Source organism: Mobula hypostoma, chromosome 12 (assembly GCF_963921235.1).
Source record: "Mobula hypostoma chromosome 12, sMobHyp1.1, whole genome shotgun sequence".
NCBI classification, from domain to species: Eukaryota; Metazoa; Chordata; class Chondrichthyes; order Myliobatiformes; family Myliobatidae; genus Mobula; species Mobula hypostoma.
The window spans coordinates 15,389,745-15,411,733 of NC_086108.1; the positions used below are offsets into that span (position 1 = coordinate 15,389,745).

At 43.8% G+C, this 21,989-nt stretch overlaps 1 protein-coding gene across 4 annotated transcripts in view; it reads left to right on the forward strand.

Moving 5' to 3' along the window:
• Positions 1-21,989, forward strand: part of rabgap1l (RAB GTPase activating protein 1-like) — a 586,024-nt gene that overhangs the window by 68,719 nt on the left and 495,316 nt on the right. For all 4 annotated transcript variants that reach the window (XM_063063651.1, XM_063063652.1, XM_063063655.1 and 1 more), the window contains 3 exons: positions 10,648-10,822; positions 13,741-13,898; positions 15,010-15,120. In XM_063063651.1, coding sequence (XP_062919721.1) covers positions 10,648-10,822; positions 13,741-13,898; positions 15,010-15,120 — 444 coding nt within the window. The remainder of the gene's footprint in view (positions 1-10,647; positions 10,823-13,740; positions 13,899-15,009; positions 15,121-21,989) is intronic.

Here is a 21,989-nt window from a genome sequence, read left to right on the forward strand (position 1 = left end):
AAAAATAAACAAAATTTTATGAAAAACTATCCATGAATAACCAAAGACTGACAAACACCATTGTGCAAATTAAAAATTAAGTTGTGTTAACAAACTGTGCAAATAAAGCTAAGCTGAGAACTTGAGTTGCAAAGAGTGCTTGATAGTGAGTCTATAGGTTGTAGATTCATTTCAGAGTGGAGGTTGGGACTTGATGGAGGTAGGGTAATAGCTATCCCCAAACCAGGTGGTGTGGGACCTAAGGCTTCTGTATTCTTGCCCGAATGGTAGTAGTGAGAAGAAGGGATAGCCTGGGTGGTGGGAGTCCTTGATGATGGATGCTGCTTTCTTGTAGCAGTGCTTCATGTAAATGTACTCAATATTGAGGAGGACTTTGTGGTGGACTGGGCTTTACACATCCTTTTCTGTTCTGTGGCATTGGTGTTTCCAGACCAGGCTGTGATACAACCAGTCAGGATACGCTCCACTGTGCATCTTTAGAAGTTTGTCAAAGTAGAATCTATGCAAACTTCTAAGGAAGTAGAGTTGCTGCTGCTTCACCCATAATTGTGACTCTCACTATTGTTTCTAGGTGTTAAAGGTCACAACTCTTGAAGTTTTTTATGACCTGATCTTTAGTGCTGGGGCCATGGTCCAGTGGGCTTTTGTGTAGATGTCAGGGGGCTAATTTTTCAACAATGGAGCAATCAGTTTGCCAGAGAGAGTAGCAATATCCATTGTAAAGAGATTTGAGGAAGGCATGGTTGGTCTGTTGTGAATGGAACAGGGGTGGGGGTATGTTAGAGTGTAAAAAGGCGCAGGAGGAATTGAAACAGTTAATGTGTAGTAGCAGTTAGTGTTAATACATCTGGACAGGGTAAGAGGCCAAAGGGAGGGGTGTAGGTGGATTAGGCATTATCAAGATGAGGGAAAAGATTCACAGTCTGGGGCAAGAGTTCCTAACCTATTTTATGCCATTAAGCAAGGGGTCTTTGGATCCCAGGTCTGGGGTAAGGATTCCTGGGTAAATAAGGAAGGTCCTGGGGCAAATACAGTGAGAGAATCAACATCATGCCAGGCTCAGTCTTAGGGTGGGGACAGAGAGAATGAGGTTCTGTGGGGGACTGATCATCAAGAGTGGAGAAGATCAAGAAGAACAGTGAAACAGAAGAAGTAGGATTGGGAGGGGAGATGTAATTAAAGGAATATGAAGGGGACAAAGATCAATGGTAACAGAATTAAGAATTGTTCAACTTTATGACCTTTCTGTGGAAGGAAGCAAGTCATCTGTTGAAAGCAGATGTGGTGAAGGGTGAAGTAGAACTGGATCAGGATAGCATTGAGTCAGTGCTGTTGCTGAGAGGGGTCAAGAGAATGTACACCTCAGCATGGTTCCCAGGATGTGATGAAGCTCGCAATTTGAGAAATGCCGAACTGCTTGAATGTACCTGTGGTCTTGCACTTTCACAATCTCAACTGTAAGGTGAAATTTTAGTTCAGATCAGCTACATGTACTTGCTCTATTCTACTTAATTGATGTTGCTGTTACTCTTTTGATAAAAAGAGTGAAGAAAAGACTGTCTCTACAAACAGTACAAGGCAATTGAGCTGTGATCATGTACTACATTAGATAAATGCATCTATAGCAGATAGATGCTGAAATATGGCTCTTCTTGCTGACCCCCCACCCAGTCTGAAAGGACTCAACCAGCTTGGCCAGTGTTGGCACAACTGTGACATTTGGAATGAAGGTTGATGTCCCACACCGACAGCACTCTACTCTTGCTTTTTATGTGTTGTTTAGCATGGAATATTAAGTGTTCTGCTAAAGGAAGGCAACGTGGGAATAGAGGAAGATGTTTTCTTGCTTGTGTTTGATCTAATGCCATGAAGCTCACCTGAAATCACTTAGAGGGGCCAGTATGATTACTGGTGGGATTGCACGACTGATAGGAGAGGTTATATCAAGGGATCAATGGAGGAGTCTTGTATGTTGGCTGAAAGGTGCGATTTCATATGGACTGTGTCAGGTTATTGCTTGAATAATCAGTAAGATAACTCTCCCAATGTAGATACAAGCCTACATATGTTAATGAAGTCCTTGTCAATTCAAACCCGGTGGCTGAGAAAAAAAATTTCAGGATGTATGTTGTATACATTTCTCTGACATTAAATGTACCTATTGAAACCTGTGGTTTTTTTTAAACTTCCTTATAAGGCTTTGATATTGAGGCATATTAACCCATTTCAGAAGACGTTTGAGACGACCACTGTGTGCTTAGAATCCCAGATAAACCAACCTAGGTGAAGAAAGCATTTTAAAGCTTGTAGCTACTATTGCCAATGCTGTGTTTTGAATTTGGATCATTTTGCACATTTCCCTTTGAAGTTATTGAATCAGTTTTCACTCCCCTTTCACAGTGCTTTTGAGATGATAGTTTCCTCTACTGAAGAAGGGTTTTCCTCTCCAACCCTCTGGTTCTTTTGCCAGCCTTAAATTTATTTTCTTCGGTTTCTAGACTCCTGTCAATGAAATATTTGTTATCTGTTCAACCAAACCCTTTCATAATGTTAAAAACCTTCATAAAAACGGTCGTGAATGTCCCTTAGACATGAGATTCTGAAGATACCGGTGTGCCTGTCCATGGTCTCCCCTAATGCTTTCATGCCAACCTCAGGTTGGAGGAGCAACACATTATATTGAATTGAATTGACTTTATTACTTGCATCCTTCACATACATGAGGAGAAAAACAATTTACGTTATGTCTCCATCTAAATTTGCAATGTCCAATTTATAGTAATTTGTAATAAATAGTATGTACAACAGGACAGTCAATATAGCATAGAAATACAATTGTATCAGCGTAAATTAATCAGTCTGATGGCCTGGTGGAAGAAGCTGTCCCGGAGCCTGTTGGTCCTTGCTTTTATGCTGCAGTACCGTTTCCCGGATGGTAGCAGCTGGAACAGTTTGTGGCTGGGGTGACTTGGGCCCCTAACAATCCTTTGGGCCCTTTTTACACACCTGTCTCTGTAAGTGTCCTGAATGCTGGGAAGTTCACATTTACAGATGCGCATCTACATATTCCGTCTGTGTAGCCTCCGCCCTGTTGGCTTGAACATTGACTTCTCCAACTTCTGGTAATTACTTCCACTTCCCCCTTCGCTCACCCATTTCACATTCTGGTTACCCACTCACCCCTTCTCACCTGCCCATCACCTCCCTGTGGTTCCCCTCCTCCTTCCCTTTATCCCGTGGTCCACTTCTACTTAGATTTCTCTTTCTGTAGCTCCACCTCTTGCATCTGTCACCTCCCACCTTCTTGCTTCAACTCCTTCCCCACCTGATCTTACTTATCACCTGCAAGTTATAGTCCTTCCCCTACCCTCACCTTATTCTAGCTTCTTCCCCCTTCCTTTCCAGTCCTGATGAAAGGTCGCAGCTGAAACATCAACCGTTTATTTCTGTCCATAGATGCTGCCTAACTTGCTGAGTTCATCCAGCATTTTGTGTTTGTTGCTTCTGAACATTCCTTGCCATGAGGCAGACCATTTCAGGGTTTTCCTCATCCTGGGTATCATTTTTCTGCACCCTATTTCTCTCATTAGTGTGCTTGCTAAAGTGTGGTGTCCAGGTGGTCCAAATGTACAAACTGCAAACTAATCTATGGTTCAGCTCTTATCAGAGTCAGAAGTTAAAGTCAGTCAAGTTTATTGTCATCTGCACAAATACAATGAAAATCTTTCTTGTTTGAGGCATCATAGTGGAGGTGGTGGTTTCTAATGCATCTTCAATTACTCCAAAAGACTGGAAGTAGGGTAAATACTGAAAGGCTTTTATTCACAGTAAAATATAACCTCCATGCTGAGTGTCTGCCCCTGGACTGAGGAGGAGGAGCAATGGCGAAATGGTCTTTATTCAGGGATCTGTGGGAGAAGCCACAGGGGCCGTCAGCAGAGGGGCGTGTCCAGACAGGTAACCCAGTTATGGTTTACCACATTCACCCCTCCTTTTTTTTAAAAAGAGTCCCGTGGGGTGAAGTGACTGACAATATTTAAAACAAGTATATTTACAGGTCAAGTCTATCAGGCGGTCGAGTCCGTCGCTGTGATCTACGTAGCACCGGTGGTGATTGCACCGGTGACAGCTGTTGTGCTGGCCCCGGCCTGACTTGAGGTGCCAGCACGTTAGGCGTCGGTAATCCCTCGTGCGTGTGCGTCGCGCCCGTTATGGGAGTGCCGTGGGGTGTTTCTGTAGGGGATGGCGAGGGGGAACTGCGAGTACTCGTCGATAACGTTAAGAAAGTACACATTGCGGTCGGTGGAGGGAAGGGGGCCCTTAAAGTCAACACCCAGTCACTCAAAGGGGCGGGTGGCCTTGATGAGTTGTGCCTTTTCAGGTCGGTAGAAGTGCGGTTTGCACTCTGCGCAGACTTGGCAGTCCCTGGTCATCGTCCTGATCTCCTGAAGGGAGTAAGGCAGGTTCTGGGCTTTCACGAAGTAGAAAAGCCGGGTGACCCCCGGCTGGCAAAGATCTACATGTAGGGCGTATAGCCGGTCGATCTGCGCGCTGGCGCACATTCCCTGGGATAGGGCATCGGAGGGCTCGTTGAGCTTCCCAGGCCTGTACATGATGTCATAGTTGAAGGTGGAGAGTTTGATTCTCCACCTGAGAATTTTATCATTTTTGATTTTGCCCCGCTGTTGGTTACTAAACGTGAATGTGACTGAGCGCTGGTCAGTTAGCAGGGGGTGAACTTTTTGCTGGCGAGATAGTGCCTCCAGTGCCTAATAGCTTCCACTATGGCCTGGGCCTCTTTCTCCACCGCGGAGCGCTGAATTTCAGGGCCTTGAAGGGTACGGGAGAAGAACGCCACCGGTCTTCCTGCCTGGTTGAGGGTAGCAGCCAGTGCAAAGTCGGAGGCGTCACTCTCTACTTGGAAGGGAATGGCCTCATCCACCGCATGCATTGCTGCTTTGGCAATGTCCCCTTTTATGCGGCTGAAGGCCGCGTGGGCCTCGGCTGAGAGGGGGGATGTGGTGGACTTGACCAGGGGGCGGGCCTTGCCTGCGTAGTTAAAGACCCATTGGGTATAATATGAAAAGAAGCCCAGGCACCTTTTGAGGGCTCTGAGGGTGTTGGGAAGAGGGAGTTCCAACAGGGAGCGCATACGGTCGGGGTCAGGGCCAATGACTCCGTTCTCCAGGACACACCCAAGGACAGCAAGTCGGGTGATCCCGAACACACACTTGTCCTTGTTATAGGTGAGATTGAAAGCTTTGGCCGCTTGGAGAAATTTTTGGAGGTTGTTGTCGTGATCCTGCCGGTTGTGACCGCAGATGGTGATGTTATCCAGATATGGGAACATGGCCTTCAGTTGGCACTGGTCCACCATCTGGTCCATTGCCCTCTGGAAGACAGATACACTATTCGTGACACCGAAGGGGACGCGCAGGAGGTGATAAAGCCTGCCGTCCGCCTCGAAGGCGGTGTAGGGCGGTCCTCCCGGTGGATGGGGAGCTGGTGGTAAGTGGATTTTAGGTCTATGGTCGCGTACACCTTGTACTGTGCTATCTGATTGGCCATATCCACGATGCGGGGTAGAGGGTATGCGTCGAGCTGCATGAACCTATTGGTCTGGCTATAGTCCACGACCATCCTATTTTTTTCCCCGTTCCGAACAATGACCACCTATGCCCTCCAAGGACATGTGCTTGCCTCAATGACCCCCTCCCTGAGCAGCCGCTGCACCTCCGACTTAATGAAGGCTCTGTCCCCCGCGCTGTACCTCCTGCTTTTAGTTGCCACAGGTTTACAGTCGGGGGTCAGGCTGGTGAACAGTGGTGGGGGAGAGATCTTGAGGGTGGAGAGGCCACAAGTGGTGTCGGTAGTGCGACAGTTGGCATGGTGTTGGGTGGGATGTGCGGGTCGGTGTGTGTGTGTGGTCAGTAGCAGGGTATGTGACGTATTCCTACAAAACTGGGGATTTGCGACAGTGATTGGTGGGAGGGGCCCATCATACTCCATTGTCACGCTTTTCAGGTGGCTCTGGAAATCGAGCCTCAACAGCACAGGGGCACACAGTTGAGGCATGAACAGTAACGTAAAGTCTCGATATTCTATGCCCTGCGCCACTAGCGTCGCTACACAATGCCCCCCCCCCCGCCCCCCGGATGTCTGTTGTATGCGACCCGGAAGCCATGGCAATCCTCTGACTTACCAGTTGTATCGCGAGTCCGCAATGCTGCACCATGTCCGGGTGGATAAAACTTTCCATGCTGCCTATGTCAAACAGGCAGCTTGTCCTGCGCCCCTCCGCCAGGATATCCATCATTGACCTTGCCAGCTGGTGGGGAGTGCTTTGGTCGAGAGTCACAGAGGCCAGGGTTGAGGCCATTGTCTCGCATGTGGTGGCGGCGTGCAGGGAAGATGGCAGCAGGCAAGATGGTGACCCCCATGTCTCGCATGTGGTGGCGGCGTGCAGGGAAGATTGCGGCAGGCAAGATGGCGACCCCCATGTCTTGGGCGCTGCTCGATCCCGCTCACGGTTTGGACTTACCTTGGCGAAGTGGCCCTTCTTTCCGCAGCTGGAGCAGGTAGCTTCTCGGGCCGGGCAGTGTTTCCAGGGGTGCTTCTCGAGTCTGCAGAAGTAGCACTTCGCGGACTCGCAACTGGCAGCAGCCGAGGTCGATTTGCTGGCGGGTTGCGGGGTCTGCAGTGCCCACGAGGCCATTGGGGGATCGTGTGCCTGGAGAGCCTCAGGGTTGTGCAGAACGGCCTCCAGCGTGTTGGCCAGCTCGATCACCGAACTTAAGGTAAGATCAGCTTTTTCCAACAGCCGCTGGCACACTTACACTGACCTGGTCCCCGTGACGAAGGCATCTCTCACTAGGAGCTCTGCATGCTGTCCTGCCGTTAGCCCCTGGCAATCGCAGGCCCGCACGAGCGTCTGTAGTGCCTGGACAAACTCAACAGTTGATTCCCTGGGCCGCTGGTGCCGAGTCGCAAAGCGATGCTGCGCGTAGACGGTGTTTACCAGCCACAGGTATTGTCCTTTAAGTGCGCTCATCGCGCCAACGTAGCTCGGCTGGTCTCTGATCATCGAGTAGACCCGTGGACTGACCCTGGAGAGTAGAATTCTGCGCTTCGCTGTGGAGTCGGTCGCTTCAATCGCCTCTAGGTATGATTCGAAGCAGGCCAGCCAGAGTTCGAAAGCGTTTCCAGCTTCAGGTGTTTGTGGGTTGAGGTCTAACTTGTCGGGTCTCAGAGTGCGTTCAATGCTTTAAAATTACTGCGAATAAAATTGATGCACCTTCAATTACTCCAAAAGACTGGAAGTAGGGTACATACTGAAAGGCTTTTATTCGCAGTAAAATGTGACCTCCATGCTGAGTGTCTGCCCCTGGACTGAGGAGGAGGAGCAATGGCGAAATGTCCTCTATTCAGGGGTCTGTGGGAGGAGCCACAGGGGCAGTCAGCAGAGGGGCGTGTCCAGACAGGTAACCCAGTTACAACATATATATGGTTTACCACAGCTTCCACGTCCAAGTGAGAGAAATGAGCCGATGTTTGACTGATTTAAACGCTGGGTGAGATTGGAAAGGTATGGGCTGAATTGAGACAGACGGGCCCAGCCCTAAGAGTGTATTGAAGCTGCAAAGCCTGGGTCTGAGAGTGAGGAACAAGTCAAGGTTTGACTGATTTAAGCACTGGGCCAGACGCGGGGGACAGGCTTCTGCTTGGCGAAATTTACTTGTCTCTGCACTGGCCTGCAACTAATGGGCTCCTGGATTGACTGTGAACATGAGGAAATCTGCAGATGCTGGAAATTCAAGCAACACACACAAAATGCTGGTAGAACACAGCAGGCCAGGCAGCATCTATAGGAAGAGGTACAGTCGATGTCTCAGCCCGATGCGTCGATTGTACCTCTTCCTATAGATGCTGCCTAGCCTGCTCTGTTCTACCAGCATTTTGTGTGGATTGACTGTGAACTCACTTTCATGAACTTTAGTTCTAAATGTTGTTTGCTTTTTTTTTATTACATGCACAATTTATTTTTCTTTCACATTGGGTGTTTTATGGTCTTTTTAAATATGTTCTATTAAGTTTCTTTGTTTTTTGGTTCCCTGTAAGGAGATGAATCTCAAGGTTGTAATAGTGCACATACTTTGATAATAAATGTACTTTGAACTTTGTACTTAAAGCAGCATCATGGGCACATAACATCAGATAAGCAGCGTTCATAAGAAAAACAAACATATTGACAAGAAATTATTTCTGCAATTAGAACAAGGTCCATTGTAGTGAAAAGTGGTTGCAGTATTGCTTTTCATAGATAACGATTAGGGATGTGCTAGTTCAGCGGTCCCCAACCACCAAGCAAAGCATGTGCTACCGGGCCATGAGGAAACGATGAGTCAGCTGCACCTTTCCTCATTCCCTGTCACGCACTGTTGAACTTGAACATAGGATTGCTAACTGTCCCGTATTTGCAGGGACATCCCGTATATTGGGCTAAATTAGTTTGTCCCATATGGGACCGCCCTTGTCCCGTATTTCCCCCGCTAAGGTAGAGCGTTCCTATGAAACCTTTCATGCCGAAATGGCGTAAAGTGAAAAAGCAATTACCATTAATTTATATGGGAAAAATTTTTGAGCGTTCCCAGACCCAAAAAATAACCTAACAAATCATACGAAATAACACATAACACCGAAAATAAATAACACTAACATATAGTAAAAGCAGGAATAATATGATAAATACACATGATATGATATAAAGTAGAAATAATGTGTGTACAGTATAGTCGGGAAGATGAAGGCAAAACTGATTTGTGGGGAAAAAAATTGGCACGTACGCGCATGCGCACATAGGTGCCCGCGCAAGACTTCATGGTCATGGTAGTGTTTCCTGGGGTAAAGTGTCCTGGGATTTGACTGCTACTTTTGTCCCTTATTTGGGAGTGAGAAAGTTGGCAACCCTAACTGTAAAAGACATGTTGAGGTGATTTTAACCCTACTTGAACACCCTCCCCGGTCGGCCGGTCTGCAAGAATATTGTCAATATTAAACAGGTCCGCGGTGCAAATAAGGTTGGGGACCCCTGTGCTAATTGATTCAAGAACTGAATGGTTGAAGGAAAGTATCTGTTCTTGAACTTTGTGGTGTAGGACTTCAAGCTTCTGTACCTTTTCCCTGATAGTCATTGTGAGATGAATGGATAGCCTGGATGGTGGGGGTCTTTGTTGATCAATGTTGCCTTCTTGAGGCAGTATCTCATGTTGGGGAGGGATGAGCCCATGATGCATTGAATAGAATTCAGTACTCTGTGCTTTTTTTTTCCTACCCATTTAAATTGCTGTATCAGACCATGATATAACCAAATAGGACACTTTCCACAGTATATCTGTAGAAGTTTGTGAGATCATTTGGAGACTTGCCGAATCTTCTTAACCTTCTAATACAGTAAAGGTGCTGGCACTCCTTCCTTGTGATTGTATCTATGGGTTGGGCCCAGGCGAGGACATCCAGTATGTTCACACACAGGACTTTAAAGCTGCTAATCCTCTCCTCTGCAGATTTCTCCCCCTTCTCCCCATGCCCTTATCCTCCTCCCCCTTACCCTTACTCAGCAAAGCCAAGAACTATTATTTTTAGATAGCCTTCTGTTCTAAATGGAATTTGGTATTGAAGGACAAGTATTTGCAGAAGAGCAGGGGAAAAGTAAGGGATTAGGACCTTACTGGGTGGCACTTTCAAAGAACTAACATACCATATCATAACATAAATGGTCATTCAGGTTGCTATGCTGATAAATTCTGATCCGTCACTCTGTTGTTTGAATAACTTAGAACCTTTGCAGTTTACAGTAAAAGCTCTTTTCTGTAAAATGATATTACCCAAACTTGAGCAACACACACAAAATGCTGGTGGAACGCAGCAGGCCAGACAGCATCCATAGGAAAAAACACAGTCGATGTTTCGGGCCGAGACCCTTCATCAAGACCAACTGAAAGAAGAGATAGAGATTTGAAAGGGGGAGGGAAGATCCAAAATGATAGGAAAGATAGGAAAGGGAGGGATAGAGCTAAGAGCTGGAAAATTGATTGGCAAAAGGGATACAAGGCTGGAGAAGGGAGTGGATCATGGGACTGGAGGCCTAGGGAGAAAGAAAGGGGGAGGGGAGCATCAGAGGAAGATGGAGAGCAGGTAAGGAGTAATTGTGAGAGGGACAGAGACAGAAAAAAGGGGAAAAAATAATAGAGTAATAAATAAGAGATGGGGTACGAAGGGGAGGAGGGGCATTAACGGAAGTTAGAGAAGTCAATGTTCATGCCATCAGGTTGGAGGCTACCCAGATGGAACACAAGGTGTTGTTTCTCCAACCTGAGTGTGGCTTCATCTTGACAGTAGAGGAGGCCATAGATAGACATCCCAGTGGCCACACATTGTAGTTCCACGTCCCATTCTCATTCTGATATGTCTATCTATGGCCTCTTCTACTGTCAAGATGAAGCCACACTCAGGTTGGAGGAACAACTTGATTAGTTTCATTTGTGGAATAAAACATCTTGTGGGCCACTGTTTGCACTGTCTGTTAACTAACTTCTTTGTTCCTTCCTTCCCCCAAACCTTCCCACCCCTACCTCCATCCCACTTCAGGATAATAGACCAGGCTACGACTAGAGAGATAGCAGCATTTCCCATATACACAGTGCTGTTCTGCGTCCGAGACGTTGATGGTACTTCAGAGAGTAATTGCTTTGCATTTACTGAAAGTTACTGTAGTACAGAAGAGTTCCAGCTTCATGTGTTCTGTTGTGAGATCAAAGAAGCTGTAAGTAATGTATTTTAACTAAGTGTTGAAATTTTAGTTTTCAAAATGTTTGTGAATCAAAAGCAGAAATAATAAACCGTATATTTTTCCTTGTGTCAGCAGATTTATTTGTGAAAAATTAATATGACTATAAATAACTTCAGTATCTGACTTCAATGCAGTTTGTATATCTGTTAGGTCTCAAAGCACATCACGTGCAATGAATTAGTGTTGAGCATTGAGCAGGTGAGTACAGCTTAATAAACACTCCACCAAACTATGACTCAGTCTATAAACTACGAGAGAGATTTATTAACTAAATTGATTAACACCAGAGAAAACTGTACGAAAGCAAATGGTTAGTGTCAGGGTCAGAAGCAGTGGATGTTGCTTACATTAATCCACTCTCATGCCTTGTCACAACGTCTTTTGTTGAATTTTGATACAGGAGTCAGATGCTTTACCTGTTTTCCTGATTTGGTAACACAGAAAGACTACTGAATAAGAACAAGAAATGATTGAGATAAATGTGTGAAAACGCTAGTAGTGATCAATCAGTCCTTTTCATCAGAACTGAATTTGATGCAAGCTGTAGTGGCTCGCTCCTTTGGTTTTAGATCTAAAATGGAAGTATTTTCATTGAATCATGCCTAGCTGTTGCTCACAGAGGGACTGCCAGCCTTTTGAACTGATGTTGCTTTGTCTGATCAGCTGGAGTCTAGATGGTGTTTTCCTACTGTAACAGTAGTGGAGCTCTGCAGATGAGGGCTTTTAGAACAGAGCCAGGCTGATGGCAGTGCAGTTCAATAGACTAACAAAAGTCATCTAGCACAGGACAGACTATCCAGCCCAACAAGTCCATGCTGACACTACAGCTCCAGGATATCTTTCCTTGTCTGATCTACTAGTGAAACCCTCTGTTCACCACTTAGCAAACAAGAGTTGAAAAGGTATTTAATGACTGCTAGTGATTTTGTGAATTCTGTAAGACTGAATTTCCATTGTCTGAATAGCTGTAACAAGGAGCTACCTACACAAGAGCATGTGCTCCAGCTTTATAAAACACTGGTCAGACCTCAGATTTGAGCAATGGGCAAAGCAATAAGCTTTGTCAATAAGTGACATTAGCTCACTTCAGGATGTGGTGTTGTCCACACACCAGTTATCGGTATGGCAACTGCTCTGCTGGGAACCGCAGGCATCTGCTCTACAGGGAGCCTCAAGAAACTGCAGAGCTGTGGATACATCTCAGCACAACATATAAACCAGCCTTCCCTCCATGGACTCTACACAGTTCCCACTGCCTTGGTAAAGTTGCCAAATTAATCAAAGACTCCACCCACCTTAGACATTTCCTCTTTTCTTCCCACCACCCAAATTGGAGAAGATACAAAAGCCTGAAAGCATGTATCATGGTGCGCGGACAGCTTCTATAAGACTGTTGAATGGCCCACTAGTACAATAAGATGGATTCTTGACTTCACAGTCTATCTTGTTATGGCCTTGCATCTTATTTTCAGCCTTGCACTGTACTTTCTCTGTAACTGTGATACTTTATTCTGCATTCATTATTTATTTGTTATTATGACAATAAACTTTCCAATATTATTGTTTTCCCTTGTACTGTCTCAATGTACCATTATGATGAAATGATCTGTATGGATGACATACAAAACAAAGTTTTTCATGTGACAATAATAAACAATTTACCAATTTCCTTTCAGATAGGTAATAAGTTGTCACTGGGTACAACTGACTTGGTTCAGTATTCCTGCTCTGAATCCAGTGCTACCTTTTAAATGTAGTGTTTCAATCAATCTGGATGATACTTATAACTAATCCTGCACCTACGTTGTCTACACGTGCAGTACCTGAGGTAGGCTGAGCACTGTGAGTATGCGTGTTGAAGAAATGCCAATTTCAGGCTGAAACCCTGCATCAGGGGTCTTCCCTCCCTCTCCCCACCCCATGCACAGATGATGCTCAACCAGGCTGAATTCCTCCAGCAAATGGTGTTGCTTCAGATTACAGCAAATGCAGTCTCTAGTGTCTCCTCTGACTTAATGACTTGCTTAGTTTTAATGCTGGGATAATGTCCTTTTATTTTGGAACCCTTCAGCAGAGAAAAGGTTATCACCATTGATATCCTGAAATGTCTTAGATCATCCAACACTTTCACAGAATCATAGCATGGAAACAGGCCCTTCTGGCCATCTTATTAATGCTAATCAACATTCCAACTAAGTTTATCCCATTTGCCTGCATATGGTCCATATACTTCTAAACCATTCCAATCCATGTTCCTGTCCAAAAATCTTTTAAATGTCTTTATTGTACCTGCCTTAACCACTTCCAATGGCAGCTTGTTGCATATACGCATCATCCCCTGCGTGAAGAAGTTTCCCCTCAGATCCCCTTTAAATCTTCCCTTAAACTTATGCCTATAGTTTTTGATTCCCTTTTCCCAAAGGAAAAGTCTATGCACATTCAATCTATCTATGCCACATATGATTTTTATACACCTCTATAAGGTCACCCCTGCAAGAAATATCCAAGCCTTTCCTATAATTCAGACCTTTGAATCAATGTGGTGTATGTTAGTCATAGTTACAGTGAAGGTCTGGGGGTATACCAAGGACTGTTTTAGTGAAGGTTTGGGATATATCTGACATCATTATAATGGGACAGTGCAGACTTGAGGTAAATTAAGTAAACTCTGTTCATCTGCCTTCATAATTTAGCCTTTTAAATCTAGTGTGGTGAATCTGCATAGCACTTCACTATCTGCCTCAATTCCCCTTGTTCTTCTTTGAGCAGTTGTACCAGAACTGAATGTAAAACTCCAGATAGGGTCTTGGCAGTGCTTTGTAAGAGTGGAAGATGAGGACAGTGATCATGAATTAAAAATTTGAACCTGTACATCTCTCCCTGTCTTTCAGGTCAGTCGAATTCTGTACAGCTTTTCTACTGCTTTCCGCCGGTCTTCCAAACAGACAACAGAGGTAAAAGACATGGGTGACACAAGCCCCGAGAGTGACAGCTATAACTTCACAGTCTCTCTGGAAATAAAGGAGGATGATGGAAAAGGCAACTTCAGGTGAACCGAGATTAGATTGAGGAACAGGAGTGGATCATTCAGTCCTTTGGGCCTGCTCAATTTAACACCATAGCTGATTGTTCTGGGCTCTTCAACCATCAGGAACATCCCATCTGGTTTCTACTCTGTGTGGTTATGTTCAGGTTTCGTAGATTCCTCTTATTATTCTAAAATCCAGTAAACGCAAGCCTAGCACCCAATCCTTCATGTTTTGACGTCACAGGAATCAGTCATTGTTGTAATCCCTCCCTGGCAAGAACATCTTCCTTCCTTCTCACACAGCTTCAAGTGGTGTCTCAGCAAAGTCCTGTACAGCTGTAGCTGGATATTCTTGCTCCTGGGCTCAAGTCCTCATACAATGAAGACCAGCATACCATTTATCTTTCTAATTGCTTGCTTTTAGTAACCTACACCCAGGTATTGTGGCACTATTCTTTTTCCCCAACTGTCATCATTCTGATTCATTGTTTCTGTAAACAGTGGACACCTTGTATTTCTCTACACTAAAATTCATTTTCCAGGCACTTATCCACTGAGCCAACATGTCTAAATGCACTGTTGTTTCTTTGTGTCCTCATAGTTCTTCACACTTCCCCCAGCTTTGTGTGGTCTGCAGACTTGGCGATGTTACATTTCTCATGGTTTTGAACATATTGGTAAATATCCTTCTCTCCTGCTCTGCTGGAAGGAGAACTGTCCTAACTTTCCAGTTTCTTCAATCTATTGAATTCTAAAAGTGGTACTGCTCCAATCTCCTCTGCACTCTCTCCCAGCCTGTAGCATTATTTCCAAAGCCTGTAATTGGACAAGGTAGAGGTACAGATTTAAACAGTGTTTAATAATGTTACAGCAAGACTTCCTAATGTTGCTAACTCTCTGCAGCTATGTGAAATTACCAATGTTCGGATGTTTTGATGATGTTGGGCAGTATCAAAATGCACCAAACTATGTACTTTCTATAGTGGTTTCTTGTACTGATGTCTGCAAAACATTAGGGAACAATCTCCTTGAGGTAGATTTTACAGCAAACTATTATTCATAGTATGACTCAGTAGTAAGTGATTTTTTGTTTTGATTCCTGAACCTGAAATAATCTATTTTCTCTTTACAGTGCTGTACCGAAGGACAGAGACAAACTTTATTTTAAGTTGCGACAAGGGGTAGAGAAAAAATTAATAATCAATGTGCAGCAAACATCAAACAATGAGCTCTCCATTGAGAGGTAATATTCTTATAAACTGATTGATGTAGTTCTTATTAAGGTTGGTTAGCTATAATAATGATGACACAAGAGACTGCAAATCCCAGGATCTGGTTAAAAAGCAAACTGCTGGAGGAATTCAACAGGCTAGGCATCATCTGTGGCAGTCGAAGTTTTGGTTCTCAGCCTGAAATGTTGATCATCCCTTTGCCTCCATGGATATTGCTTGACCCACTGAGTTCATACAGCAGTTCGCTTTTTGCTACAGTAATGATGCATTTCTTACTTTCACTGCAAGTTGGTGCATTTTATAAATTCTCATCATCTTTGCTTCGTTGCCATGATTCTGTGATGTCTCGCCCAGCTGTTCATTCCTAATTGTGAAAGCTGGCAGAATATTTGATTGATCATGCTTCCTACACACGCTTTAGTATAGTTTATAGGTTGCTGTCATTATATTTGATTTTGTTTACTTGTTTTCCCCCACACCCCTCCCAGCCATTCTGTGCATGGATTCTGAAGGAGCTGTGTCAGAGAATTTGGGTGGGAGAAAGGAGGAAGATTACACTACCATATCAAAGTGCAGCATTCCATAACAGATCTGTTGAAAGGTGAAAGTACTCGACACAGAAAATGTGTTTCCTGGTAGTGAGCAGAGTTCTGTAGCAGCCAAGTCTGGCTAAGTGTTGCCCTTGTGATTTGTGATGAGAGATCAGGAGTCAGGATTCTCTTCACACACGGTCAGGAAACGTCGACACGCCATATCCTTCCACAGATGCTGCCTTGTTTGCTGAGTTCAACTAGCATCAAGTTTGTTGTCTTCCCATTGCTTGAAAATTCTGATTACAATGAAACTCCAATCATCTGTTGTCTGACTTTAGGAATTGACCTAATTAAATTCTGTTCCACGTGTGGCAGCAAATTGTAATCGTATTACTGGTATTTTCAAGCTATTGTACAACATTGGATGTGTTTTGGAGAGTCTGCATTCCTATTGCCTTGAGTAAAACAACAACTTCCATTTATGTAACACACCTAAAGCATCACAAGGTCCCAAAGTACTGGCATGATGCAGAAGATATATATAAAAGCGTGAGATATAGGAGCAGAAGTAGGCCATTTGGCCCGTTGAGTCTGTTCCGCCATTCAATCATGGGCTGATCCAATTCTTCTAGTCATCCCCACTCCCCTGCCTTCTCCCCATACCCTTTGATGCCCTGGCTAATCAAGAACCTATCTATCTCTGCCTTTAATACACCAAATGACTTGACCTCCACAGCTGCACCCTCTGACTAAAGTAGTTTCTCCGCATCTCTGTTCTAAGTGGACGTTCTTCAATCCTGAAGTGGTGCCCTCTTGTCCTAGACTCCCCTACCACAGGAAATAGATTGCCATATCTAATCTGTTCAGGCCTTTTAACATTCAGAATGTTTCTGTGAGATTCCCCCTCATTCTCCTGAACTCCAGGGAATACAGCCCAAGATTTACCAGATGTTCCTCATATGGTAACTCTTTCATTCCTGGAATCATTCTTGTGAACCTTCTCTGAACTCTCTCCAATGTCAGCATATCCTTTCTTAAATAAGGAGCACAAAACTGCACACAATACTCCAAGTGTGGTCTCACGAGCGCCTTATAGAGCCTCAACATCACACCCCTGTTCTTACATTCTATACCTCTAGAAATGAATGCCAACATTGCATTCGCCTTCTTCACCACCGACTCAACCTGTAGGTTAACTTTTAAGGTATCCTGCACAAAGACTCCCAAGTCCCTTTGCATCTCTGCATTTTGAATTCTCTCCCCATCTAAATGATAGTCTGCCCATTTATTTCTTCCACCAAAGTGCATGATCATATTCTTTCCAACATTGTATTTCATTTGCCACTTCTTTGCCCATTCCCCAAAACTATTTAAGTCTCTCTGCAGGCTCTCTGTTTCCTCAACACTATCTGCTCTTCCACCTATCTTTGTATCATCGGCAAATTTAGCCACAAATCCATTAATTCTATAGTCCAAATCATTGACGTACATCATAAGAAGCAGCAATCCCAACACCAACCCTTGTGGAACTCCACTGGTAACTGGCAGAATATGATCCCTGTATTCCCACTCTTTGTTTTCTGCCATTCAGCCAATGCTCCACCCATGCTAGTAACTCCCCTGTAATTCCATGGGCTCTTAACTTGCTAAGCAGCCTCATGTGCGGCACCTTGTCAAAGGCCTTCTGAAAATCCAAGGGCACCACATCTACTGCATCTCCTTTGTCTACCCTACCTGTAATTTCCTCAAAAAATTTGCAGTAGGTTGGCCAAGCAGGATTTTCCTTTCAGGAAACCAGGCTGGCTTTGGTCTATCTTGTCATAAGCCTCCAGCTTCCTGAGCACCTTCTCAGTCATAATTTTCATGGCACATACTTCACTTCCCTGACATGCTTGAATGTCCGGTATACTGCAGATATCTTTCACTGTGAAGACTGATGCAAAATATGCATTCAGCACCTCTGCCGTCTCTGCATCTCTCATTACAATATCTCCAGCGTCATTTTCTATTGGTCCTATATGTACTCTCGACTTTATTTTACCCTTTATATACTTAAAAAAGCTTTTAGTATCTTTGATATTAGTTGCCAGTTTCCTTTTATAATTCATCTTTTCCTTCCTAATGACCTTCTTAGTTTCCATCTGTAAGTTTTTAAATCCCAATCTTTTATTGCCCACTAGGTTTAGCTGCCTTGTATGCCCTCTCTTTTGCTTTTACTTTGGCTCTGACAGGGTAGTGTCCTTCTTCCATTAGAAAATTTCTTCTTCTTTGGAATATATCTGATTTGCAGTTCCCTCATTTTTCGCAGAAACTCCAGCCATTGCTGCTGTGCTGTCCTTCCTGCTAGTGTCCCTTTCCAGTCAACTTTGGCCAGTTCCTCTTTCATGCCATTGTGATTTCCTTTATTCCACTGAAATACCGATACATTGGAATTTAGTTTCTCCTTCTCAAATTTCAAAGTGAACTCGATCATATTGTCCCTAAGGGTTCCTTAAACTTAAGCTCTTTTATCACCTCCGGATCATTGCACAACACAGCTGATTCCCTAGTGGGCTCAACAACAAGATGTTCTAAAAAGTCATCCCTTAGACATTCCACAAATTCTCTCTCTTGAGGTCCAATATATATAGCTATTTTACAGTTTGTTTTAGAAGTTCATTATAAATTGAGAGGCTGCACCAGTTGAATCCAGGAAAATGTTCCTATTATAACATTTTGACTGCCTATATTATTCAAATAATATTTGGCTCATTTGATGTGCAGCTATTAGCTTTTGTGTGTTTTGGAGTGTTATAGAACTGAGAGACCTAGGAATGCAAGTACATAGTTTGTTAAAAGCAGCATCACAGGTTAATACAAGGTGTTGGGCATGTTAGCCTTTAGTCAAGGCATGAAGTTTAAGACAAGGGGTGATATGGTGCAATTACATAAGTTATTGCCAAGGCCATTCTTGGGGGTACTATATACAGTTTTGGTTACCCTGTTATATAGGAAAGATGTAATTAAATTAAAAAGTGCAGAAAAAATATACTGGATGTTGCCCGGACTTGGGGGCCTGAGATGCAAGGAGAAGTCATGTAGGCAATACAGCGTAGGAGCAGAATTAAGTAATCGGCCCATCAAGTCTGCTCCACCACTTCATCATGGCTGACCCATTTCATAGTAGTCGTACTTTATTGATCCCGAGGGAAATTGGTTTTCGTTACAGTTGCACCATAATTAATTAAATAGTAATAAAACCATAAATAATTAAATAGTAATATGTAAATTATGCCAGGAAATAAGTCCAGGACCAGCCTATTGGCTCAGGGTGTTTGACCCTCCAAGGGAGGAGTTGTCTCAATCTCCCTCTCAACCCCAATCTCCTGCCTTCTCCCCATAACCTTTCACACCCTGAAAAATCAAGTACCTATCAACCTCTACCTTAAATTCACCCAGTGACCTGGCTTTCCCAGCTGCCTGTGACAATGAATTCTGCAGGTTCACTGCTCTTTGGCTAAAGAAATGCCTCCTCATCTCCATTCTAAATGGACGTCCCTCTATTCTGAGGCTGTTCCCTGTGGTCCCAGGCTCCCCAACTACAGGAAACATCCTCTCCACATCCGCTCTATCTAGACCTTTCAACATCCGATAGATTTCAATGAGATCCTCCCGGATTCTTATAAACTCCAGCGAGTACAGGCCCGGAACTATCAAGCACTCCTCCTCTGAACCCTCTCCAATGTCAGCATATCCTTTCATAGATAAGGGGCCCAAAGCTGCTTACAATACTGCAAGTGAGGCCTCACCAGTGCCGAAAAAGCCTCAGCATTATATACTTACTTTTATATTCTACTCCTCTCAAAATGCATTTACCTTCCTCACCACCGACTCAACCTGCAAGTTAAGCTTTAGGGAATCATGCAAAAGGACTCCTAAGTCCCTTTGCACCTTGGATTTTTGAATTCTCTCCCCATTTAGAAAATAGTCTATGCTTTCATTCCTTCTACCAAAGTGCATGACCATACACTTCCCAGCACTGTATTCCATCTGCCACTTCTTCGCCCATTTTCCTAATCTGTCTGAATCTTTCTGCAGCCTCCCCACTTCCTCAATACTACCTGCCCCTCCACCTATCTTAGTATCGTCCACAAACTTGGCCACAAGGCCATTAATTCCGTCATCCAAATAATTGACATACAATGTAAAAAGAAGTGGACTCAATACCAACCCCTGTGGAATGCCACTAGGAATGAGTAGCCAACCAGGAAAGGCCCTCCTTATTTCCACTATTTGCCTCCTGCCAGTCAGCCAATGTTCTATCCATGCTAGTATCTTTCCTGTAATACCATGGGCTCTTATCTTGCTAAGTAGCCTCGTGTAGCATCTTGTCGATGGCTTCTGAAAATTCAAATGCAAAGCATCAACCAATTCTCCTTTGTTTATCCTGCTTGTTATTTCTTCAAAGAATTCCAATAGATTTGTCAGGCAAGATTTTACCTTAAGGAGACCATACTGACTTTGGCCGATTTTATCATGTGCCTCCAAGTACACCGAAACATCATCCTTAACAATTGACTACAACATCTTCCCAACCACTGAGGCCAGGTTATTTGGCCTATAATTTCCTTTCTCCTGCCTCTCTGCTTTCTTGAAGAGTGGAGTGACATTTGCAATTTTCCAGTCTTATGGAATCATTTTAGAATCTATTAATTCTTGAAAGATCATTACTAATGCTTCCATAATTTCTTCAGCTATCTCTTTCAGAACCCTGGAGTGTAATCCATCTGGTCCAGGTGATCAGACCTTTCAGCTTCCTAAGCATTTTCTCCCCAGTGATGGCAACTTCACTGACACCCTGACACTCTCGAACTTCCTGCATACTGCTGGTGTCTTCCACAATGAAGAACGGTGAAAAATACTTATTCAGTTTGTGCGCCATTTCCTTGTTTCCCCATTACTACCTTTACAGTGTCATTTTCCAGTGGTCCGATATCTACTCTTGCCTCTCTTTTACTCTTTCTATATCTGAAAAAGTGATATAAACAATATAAAACTATAACTATATAAAGTGTAGACTCCAACTTTACTTCCTGGAATGTTAAGAGAATGAGGAGTGACCTGATAGAGGTATAAGGTCATGAGGGGCATGGACAGAGTGAAAGCATGTAGTTATTTTCTCAGGGTGCTAAAAACAAACAGGTTTAAGATCAGAGGTGAGTGATTTAAAAGGGACATCTGATGCAGCCTTTTCATACAGAGTATTTGAAATGAGCTGTCAGAAATGGAGGTTGAGGCCGGCACATTAGCAGCATTTAAAAGCCATATAGATAACTACATGCATAGAAAGAGGTCCTACTTGTTATTTATTTATTTATGTATTTGTGCAGTTTGTTGTCTTTTGCACATTGGTGGTTTGTCAGTCTTTGTAGTTTTTCAATGATTCTCTTACATTTCTTTCTTCTACTGTGAATACCTGCAAGAAAATGAATCTCTGGGTAGTGTATATGTACTTCGATAATAAATTTACTTTGAAGCTTAAGTCAGAATCAGGTTAATTATCACTGACATGTTATGAAATTTATTGTTTTGCAGCAGCGGTACAATGCAGTGCTTAAAATACAAGTTACAATAAGAAATATATTTAAAAAAAACATAGTGCAAAAAGAGAAAAAATGGTCAGGTAGTGCTCATGAGTTCAGGGTTCATTCAAACATTTGGTTCTGTGTGCGAAACACGTGTGTGTGTGTGTGTGTGTGTGTATGTGTGTGTGTGTCTGTCTGTCTGTCTTCAGGCTCCTGTATTACCTCCCTGATGGTAGCAATGAGACAAGGGGATGTCCTGGGTGGTGAGAATCCTTTGAAGATGTTCTCAGTATTGGGGAGGCTGAGTTTACAAGCCTCTGCTGATTTTTCCAATCCTGTGCATTGGTACCTTAATACCAGACGGTGATACTCTCCAAGGTATATCTGCAGAAATTTGCTAGAGTCTTTGGTGATGTACAAAATGTCCTTAAACTCCTAATGAAATATAGTTGCTGGTGTGCCTTCTTCATAATTGCCTCAATATGTTGAGCCCAGGATAGATATGTTGACACCCAGGAACTTGAAGCTGTTCATCCTTTCCACTGGTGACCCCTTGATGAGGACTGGTGTATGTTCTCTTGCCTTACTCTTTCTCCTGATGTTAGAGGGCTATGGGCCAAGTGTGGGTAGATGGGGCTTCCATGCTGCTCAACACAGTCAGCATGGATAAGTTGAACCTAAACTCCCTCTCTCTGGTTCAAACCCCTCCCACACCTATGCTGTTTGATTCTTATGTCAAAGGTATAACTTTAATATTGAGTTTTTTAACCCCAGTAAAGTAAA